Below are 8,948 nucleotides of genomic sequence, written 5' to 3'. Positions count from 1 at the left end.
GCATTTGTTGCTGTGGAAATACAAAGTCAGTTGCTTCAGTTTCAACGGGATTTCTCTCCTTCATTTCCCCCCACCCCTTTTTTTTTTTTTTTTTTTTAACATTTACATTTTTTTGAAATGCCAAGAACAGGACATATTTGTGACAGGCAAAAGGGTAGGGGGTACCCCCCATTCCTCCATTGCCCTCTGCCAATTTCACCTCCAACCCCCACTACATATTTCCTTGTTAATTGTGCTGGTGCAGAGAGGTGGGGGGGGAGGGAATAAAAGCATTCCTTCATGTCTGGAGGAAAGAAAATAGATAAAGGGGGAAAGTAAAAGGGGAGGGGAAGAGTGGCCAGGGACTTGAACCGCCAGTGAAATGATGCTTCTCCAGCCCTCCTGTTCAGATAACAGTTAACTGGGGTTAAAGATTAATAGCCAGGCAAAGCGCTGTATAAATGGCCCGGGTGAGCCGAATATATGCAAAGTGTCTCCTGGTCCCCAGGCCGCCGAGCTGCCCTCCCGCGCTCCCTCCTCAGCAGCATGGGTCGCCCGCGGTCCGTGCTGCGCCGCTCCTGGCTGCCGGCCCTGCTGCTGCCGGCGCTGCTGGGTCCCCGCCTGGCCCCCGGGCAGCCCGTGCGCTGCGCCCCGTGCAGTCCGGACAGGATCGCGCTCTGCCCGCCCGTCGCGTCCGACTGCCCGGAGGCGGCCCGGCAACCCGGCTGCGGTTGCTGCCAGACCTGCGCCCTCGGGCCGGGACAGCCCTGCGGGGTCTACACGGCCCGCTGCCGGCTGGGGCTCCGCTGCCACGTCCCCGCCGGGGAGCCCCGGCCCCTCTCCGCCCTCATCCAGGGGCACGGGACGTGCCTGCCCGCCAGCGAGGTCGGAGCGATGCGCACGGCAGAGCCGGCAGGTACTGCGTCCCCGCGTCCCCGCTCCGCTCCGCTCCGCACCAGGGAACGCGCCGGGCCCGTCGCTGCGGCGCCACGCCGGGGGCAGCCGGGGGGCGCGGCGGGCGCGATGCCCCGGAGCCGGCGACGGCGCTGCGGGCGCCGGGAGCCAGGAACAATGAGCGAAGTAAGGCAGGCATCTGAAAAACAGGGAAGCTTGAGTGCATCTTCCGGGGAAACGTGCTCTGACCCGTTCGAGGCGAGGCGCATCCTGATGTGAAGCCAAGAGATGTTCGCAACAAGCTGTTAGCTACAGGCTGCGAGCACGAAAACCCTAAAGTGTAGTGATGGCACAATGTAGAATGATCTCCCAGGTTTCTGGGAAGCTGTAGACAGTTTTTCTTTAGTAATGAACAGTAAATACAGTAGGACAAATGTTTTCTAGGCTTTGTTTATGTCCATCTCCAAAAGTCATGATAGAGAACGAAAAGACTAAACAAGCTTGGTGCCTGGCTTCATTTCATGAATAAAATGTATCTGGAGTAGTGTAGTGCTAGCCAAACTATCTTCAAGAAAAAAGGCATCTCAAGCATCTTAGACAATATGATGCTCAGGAATTTCTCCAGCGTTATGTCATTATTTTTCAATTTATTATGATTATTATTTTCATCATCATTACTCCTATGTTCACAAAGTGGTGATTAAGGTAACTCAGTAGCATTACAAAAATAATCGTCATTGATTCAAAAAAATTAGTGGAAGTAAGTGGAACTTCTCTTTTACTTGACAGGAAACAGTAACTAAACTTTAGTTTAAGCCACATGCATTCAATTTAATTTTATTCTTCCTTCCTTCCTCCCTTCCTCCATCCCTCTCTCCCTTCCTCCCTTCCTCCTTCTCCCTCTTCAATTTCCCACCTCCATCTTTTCTTAAACATTGTCAAAGGGTATTTTTTAGTCCATTGTCTGTTTACAGCCTTGATCCAACAAGTTATTTAGACACATAAAAATTTTGTCCTATGGTGAGTCCCCTGCAAAGAGCTTCTGTTGCTTTAAGTGGGAGAGTTCACACATGCTGATTTAGGTACTAGCATACAGTGTACGATTAGGCTTCTGACAATCCCCAGCTACTGCTGGCTCCTGGGAATTGCTACTCCTTCTTGTATGTGAGGCAAGAAACGGAACAAGGTTCAGGTTACTATGGGATGAGGTCTGGACCAGTTCCCCTCATGAATAAAAACAAACACATCACACTGACAAACATCTAAATTCATAAGAAGTTTAACTTCAGTCTTTCCTCATTTAGCCAAGTCTCTACAACCCACTGTGGTCAAGAAGATTTTTCTGTTTCTAGCAGACTGGCTCATCTTTGGGATTCACATAATTTCAAAGGATCATAAAATAACTGCCTTGTTAGAGAATAGCTGATGAGTCCTTCTATGAACTTACGACCAAAGTTTAATTTGCCATTTATTATTCCTACAAGATCTGTCTTAGATATTACTTTTTTTTTTTTTTTGGTTGATTCTTCTTCTTGTTCTTCACCTTTTTCACTGTGAGAAATAAATGCGAAAGTTCACTGAAGATGTTTACCTTAATATCCTTCATTTCCAGACCCTGTCAAACCTGATGATATGCCTTTGGAAAGCACTGAAATAACACAGGATCAGCTACTGAACTATCAGTTAATGTTTCCCATGGGCCAGGATAAGTCCATTCCCTGGAATGCCATCACTGCATATGAAAACATGAAAGCAAAGAGAACATCTGAACTCAAGACATGGAAAGAGCAGGTGGGTTTTCTTTGAAACCTTTCAGAGACCATTTCAGTAGATGCTGTTTATTCAGAATACGAAATGAAAATGTGTATGAAATTCCAGCAGCAACTCTGAGATGTCAGTATTTTGGGAAGCTGGCAAACAGACTTTTGGAATATCTTCATCAGATGCTTGAGGAACAGGCAAAATGGCAAAATAGAGTGATAATAACAGGCATGCATCAAATATGTCCTACACAGACTGTGCAGAGGCTGAACTTTTCACTGCATTTACTATCAGATGGCCCCTTAATTTACATGAACCCATATTAAAATCTGGGATTCCTTTTGTGCTTTAATTTTTTAAAAAAGGCATTTTTCACTGGTCCAACACACAGTGAAGTAAAAAGGAGTTCTTCCACATAGTTATTGACAAAATACCAATGCAAACCAAAATGTGTTTTTCTATGTCAATTACATGAACGTAGAAAGACAAAAAGCTCAACAATTAAAGTATGCTTAGACACTGCAAAATCTCAGTAGGTAGTGGGGGGGACACCTTTGCAAGCATGTTTGTGTTCCACTTGAGGGCAGCAGAGAACCATGGCTAGACCCGTCCCCAGCAGCAGCAACCCTGCCTTACGGAGGGGAGTTGGTCGGACACCACAGAAGCCCAGGTTCGTAATGGTCACTGACAAAGTGGAAAAGAAAAAGCAAAAACCTACTAATCATCACCCTACCGTAGGAAGCCTCATTTCCATATCCAGAACAGGACTTAATCACTGATGTAATTTGAACTGTTATGTACGCATGCTGTTAGCTCCAGTTCTGAACTTAGGGGCTTCTGCTTTTCTCACCCAGAGTCACAGATAAACCAGTTGACTGGAATAGGACAGCTTGTATGAGGGGCTGACACGGGGAGGTTTTGTAAAAGCAGAGGCTATGTTTATTTTTACTCTAAAGTACAAATATTTGTTCAGCCACTTCTCCTCTCCTTGCAGTGATTTAAACATATTAGGTACTGTTGATGCACAGCAATAGTGACTTCAAAAAAGAGAGCCAGCAAAATGTGAAAATAATTAATATTGCAAACAGTTCTTCATCCTCAGTTCCAGGCACTTTGGGTTTTGGTCCCAGAGCTACAGGATGGCTCCATGTTGCTTTGGCAACAGTTCTGTCCTGTACAAAAGATAACAAACATTCAAATGTTTGTTCTTGCACCCTCTCTATATGTCTTGTACCTATTCTCCATATATCAACAGAGCACAGGGCCATGGCAACCCCAAAAACGTGGCAAGTCTCACGTACCAGTTTCTTAACATGCACGTCCCCATAATAGCAGAGATTGTACCCTCTGAGCAGTAATGTGTTTACTTAGTACAGGTTAAATTTCCTTGTGTGGCAATTTAAGGATTAAAATCCTTAAAGAAAATACCTCAAAGAATAAAAACAAAGGTCTAAATGCAAGACCAGAGTTTTCTGGCTGTGCTCCTCTTGAAACAAGGAAAATTATATGCAAAACAGTCTGGCACCAGATTATATGCCTTTTTTCCAGCTTTTTGCTAGCTTTATTTTGATCACTTTTTGTTTAGCTGGTTTCTTTGTGATTTTGGTATTTACAACCTGTGCCTGGTATTCTTGCAGGGTCCTTGCCAGAAGGAGCTCTACAGAGCCCTGTACAGATTGGCGAAGGCTCAGCAGGGAAGTGGAGGGGAGATTTACAAATTCTATTTGCCCAACTGCAACAAGAATGGATTTTACCACAGCAAACAGGTGCGTGCCTTTTTTCCCCTATCTGCTCACAGCAACGCTGAGACTAGCCTGATACAGCCAACCCTTTCACAGCCCTCTGCTCCCAAACTCCCACGTTTGCAGCTGCTGGACAAGCAGGTTGTGAAAACAGGAATATTTTGTTGTGGGAGCAGATGGCTTGTCCTTCTCTTTAAAGTGAGCCACATGCTGGAAGCTGACAGCAATGGAGGTAGGAGTCTTTTCCATTCACAGAACAGGTGCACTCAAAACCTTTTCTAAAATATTTTAACCCTACCTGCTCCCAGGCCAAATCAAGCTCCATGTGCTTGATTTGTTAGCATAGTTCCAGTTGATATTAATTCATTATATTCACCATATTACCTGCCAAAGCCTGTTGAATATATAATAATCACTATGTAAAGGGGAGTCTCAGCTCCCAGGCAATGGAAACTCACATAGGCAGTGAAAAAACTCTTCGGAGCAAAATTACCCTGGTAAAGCAGAAAAAAAATATCAATTTGTGCTGCCTGTGGACTAGCTTATTTGCTCATTTCCATTATATCCTCAAAAAAAGCCATTGCAAGTTAATCTGCAAACCCAACTAAAGCTCCAAACTTCAAGCCACACTTTGTAACCACAGTTCATGCACACAAATTTAGTAGGTCCGCATAAATCTGTGTTGCCGAGACTCCTTGTTTTGGTGTATGGCATCATGATGTGACTCACAAACACTGTGACCTTGGGATCTAATCAAGCACAAACAGAAATCTGTTTAATGCCCTCCCTAAGAAACAAAAAAACCCACACCACCTTATTTGCCTCCTTGCATTAAGAGCCAGACCATTCAGCCACTGCTCTCACCCTACCAGCTTGTAAATTCTGCCATCATTCCATTTCTCATGCTGGAAGATACTGCTGTTTTCTACTACTGTTTGCTAAGAAATGGGCAGTTTTAAATCTGAAGTTGCTCTTGTGGTAGCTGAGCTCGAGTCTTGGCTCCCTAGCCAAGCGTGTTGTTCAAGAGGCTCTGCGGACCACTGCATTCAAAACAAGTCTGTGCATGGCAGGTCCCCACCTTCTGATCCTAGTTCTGTCCAACACCTCTACTTGCAGTGTCTCACAGATAATCTTCTGGTTACAGTTATTTACTGTGATTTTTGTTTTGCTAATAATATTCTAGTGCGAAACTTTACTGGATGGAGAGTCTGCTGAATGCTGGTGTGTCTATCCAAAAAGTGGCAGAAGAATTCCTGAATCTCCAGAAATTAAAGGAGACCCAGAATGCCAACAGTATCTCAACTCACAAGAATAAAACCAAGTTTTCTGGGGGCCTGTTCTAGTCAGGAGGTGTTCCAGTCAGGAGCCATTTCACTAATGTAGTTCTGTGCACCTGATTTTCAATGTATGAGTAATGCCATAAAGTAACATTTTTACTGCACTGAGATTGCCTAGATGCTCAAGTGACAAATATGAGCAACTGCAAGATCAAATTCTACAATCTTGTATATTTTGTTCTTATAATATTATAGATATCCTCATATGTAAAGATGTTGAAGTATTTATTTCACAGTACATGTATTTTTGTCTCTACGTGTTGTTACTAATTTATATTCTCAAACATGATACGTAACATTCTTCATAACTCGGTATGTAAATACTTAATATTATTGCTCTTAAATGTATACAACCTATGTTGGAGGAATGTTGCTACCTAACACTTCAAATGGCATACTATTGGGAAAATTGCTTGTAAACTTGTATTTTTTGTACTATGTATTTATAGTGTCAAACTGAATTTTAAAAAATAAACTTCAGTAGAGAGCATGCTTAAAAACTTACTTAAAACCTGTTTTGCATATATATCATGTTACTTTTGCACCTCTGTTTCAATGTCAAGCTGTTTCTTAAAAAAGAAAGTCTAAACCTTAATATATAATTACTGAAGATCCTAATGGGACAATATTTGTATCTATTCTTCAAATATATGCACTGGATAAATGGCAAAACAAAACAGGATATTCTGCACCACCTTTGACAGGTGTAAGTCATTCACATGTTGACAATGTCATGTTATTTAAGATGAACTATTAAATAACGTCTTCTACTTTGTCCCTGTCTCTTGTTTTCTGCATGGTCCCATTCAACAGTCTGACCTCAGCAGGAAAACAGACAAAACTCTTGCAAATCTGCCTCCTGAATGCCAATCTCCTTTCCTGAAAAGAGTTTTCTTCTTTTGCTCTCCTTGCCCCATTCCCCTTCTCCTGCCCTCTCCAATCCCAGCTGTGTTCTGCAAGCCCTGGGCAAATTTCAGCCTCCAAGGGAAGTTATTAAAAGGCTTTCTGGATAGGAAAGCTGAATGCCTTCATTCACTCAAAAGCCCAAGGCAGTAGCATTAGTGTATTTAAAAGATAACATCAAGACTAGAAAGAGTCATTTCCTGCACAGAAAGTCAGAGGTTGTAAAAGGGAGGCTGGGGAAAAACTCTTTTTGCTGAAAGCAGAGAAGAGGGTCCCCTTGGCTTGGGATATGGTCCCTTTCCCTTCCCCACGTTACTTCGACTGAGTAGTTGCAGAGAAAAAGAGAATGTAAGTAACTGCCATGCCAGCTTCAGGCTGAGTTTGTCCATGGAAAACCTGGTGTGGGAGTTAGCAAGTCCCAGAGGTGAAAATAGGCTGCACCAACCCTTCCTAGGAAAACAGCCTGAGAGGAGAGTGATAACAATTTCTAAGAGCTGGCAGGAGTGAAACTCAGCATAAAATCCTCCTGCCATTTATTGGCACAAGATTTGGGTTTAAATGGGAGAGGGAAGCAGCTTGTAGAAACTTCAAAGCCAAACTGTGAAGATCTCTGCTCTCCCGATCATGTTTCTGTGGCATTGTATGTTGTGCCTGCTGAACGTGTTGGCTGTTATCTGCACGTCAATGTCAGCTGATCCAACTGCAGTGTATTAAAGTGCTCCAAATTTAAAAGTATGGGTATACTACTGACCTTCTTTGTGGAGTCTTTTGAGATCTTTCCAAGGAAAGCATGTAAAAGCAGTTGTTGGCATCAGTATAAGTAACTAATGCCTAACCTCCCTGTAATGAGCTCCTGCGACACTCGGCTAAAACTACTTTACAGCATGGTATTCACTGTGTCAAAATGCTTGGCAATCACTGTATCAAAATAATGAAGCAGCAAATTTGGGCAGAATTTTGTAGTCCTTTCATGGAGTCTACTCAGCACTGAACAACTGTTGTGTGGCATTGCCAAGGGAAAATGGTTAAGAAAGGCAGGGAATTCATAAACTCACAGCTACAGGACTTAAGAGCACTCTGACTCCTCTCACCCCATAGACCTTATGTAAAGGTTGATATCTAAAGAGCAGAAATTAGTTCTTTTTGTTGGGATCTTTATACATATATAGGGGAAAGGTTCATAATGTTAATAATGTTTAATAGTCTATTTGTGGTATAGTAATCCAGTGGACAGCTATTTACAGTGTTTTTCAGGGTGACAGGTTCCCATCTTAGCTGCAAGAAATTAGTTTTCAACAGGGAGAGGGATTTAGACGAACTCTTTCCTTTAATTGTTAAGTACCAGAAACAGAAGTTACTTCATACACCAGGTATGACAGACCAGTTTCTCAGAGGAGCTTAGTCCCTTACCTCCTACTGAAAGTAGCAGGGAAGGGGTGCTTCCTTATCTACAATCTGGCCTCATGTGACATCTTGCCAGGACTCACCAGGACAGACGTCTGCTGAGCTTTTCTGGAGTGGGCTGTCTGACTTGGGCCAGACTCTTCCATATACTGGGATTAGGACTAATACAAGGAGGCAAAGCAGGCAAATTTTATATCCTCTATCACAGTACTGCCAGGAGCTTGGACCATAGATGATGTCATGATTTGTCCTAATTTTTATGATCAACCTCAAGAATCAGGGTGAAAAATCGAAGGTCTGCAGTTTTCCTGTTTTACTGTTCATAGGGCAGTTTGGTTTTCCTTTTTATTTTTTTGGCATGTGTCAGCTAGCAGTCCTGGCTTCAATGTGTGGCTGTTGGAAAGGTGTCCCTCCTGCACTGGCAAGATAAGCCTGAGGGGAATGAGTGGGCAAACAAGAAAGGCAAGAAAGGTGCTATAGGATTCTCTTAGCAGCTCAGGTCACCTGGCATGCAGCTGGATGTATAAAGGGGATGTACTGTTCCTCATTAATTTAGCTCCCTTCCTTCATATCTGCTTGCACTTCTACTCCACCTAAAAAAAAAAAATAGTTTGTGGGAAGGTCTTAAGTGAATATCTGTAATGTTTGGTTCATGTTATCTGAGAACCCTACCCACCCAGTTTGTGCTTCTTCCTGCCAAAGGCCTGCCAGGTTAGCTGCAGCAGGGTTTGTTCCAGCCATGCCTCCTCCTGCCCATGGCTTACTGCCAGCTGCAAAATGCTCATAGCGCAGAAGTGAGGTCACTGCCCTCTGCACTACATTTTCTACCCTCCGTTTCCCCCTGAAGCTGTCCAAGACAACCAAAAATCACCTGATATTGGGCCCTGCTCATACTGAGTCAATTCTGCTTATCACTTTGGTGTACAGC

The 8,948-nt window shown here is 43.6% G+C and overlaps 1 protein-coding gene across 2 annotated transcripts; it reads left to right on the top strand.

Annotated features, from left to right (window-relative positions):
* Positions 1–480: 480 nt before the first annotated feature.
* IGFBP1 (insulin like growth factor binding protein 1) lies at positions 481–6,488 on the top strand. 2 transcript variants are annotated; one of them, XM_027662838.1, is made up of 5 exons: positions 481–895; positions 2,486–2,664; positions 3,222–3,304; positions 4,272–4,400; positions 5,560–6,488. In XM_027662838.1, the coding sequence occupies exons 1-5, from the start codon at positions 526–528 to the stop codon at positions 5,717–5,719; spliced, it is 921 nt and encodes a 306-aa protein (XP_027518639.1). In that variant the 5' UTR covers positions 481–525; the 3' UTR covers positions 5,720–6,488. The 2 variants fall into 2 exon arrangements, with proteins under 2 accessions (XP_027518639.1, XP_027518640.1); XM_027662839.1 differs by lacking the exon at positions 3,222–3,304 and having other exon boundaries at positions 488–895.
* Positions 6,489–8,948: the final 2,460 nt, after the last annotated feature.

The sequence above is a fragment of the Corapipo altera genome, unplaced genomic scaffold (genome assembly GCF_003945725.1).
Source record: "Corapipo altera isolate COAL_440 unplaced genomic scaffold, ASM394572v1 359, whole genome shotgun sequence".
Taxonomy (NCBI): Eukaryota; Metazoa; Chordata; class Aves; order Passeriformes; family Pipridae; genus Corapipo; species Corapipo altera.
Note: the sequence above shows the minus strand (reverse complement) of the source record. Positions and strands in the feature narration are given on the sequence as shown.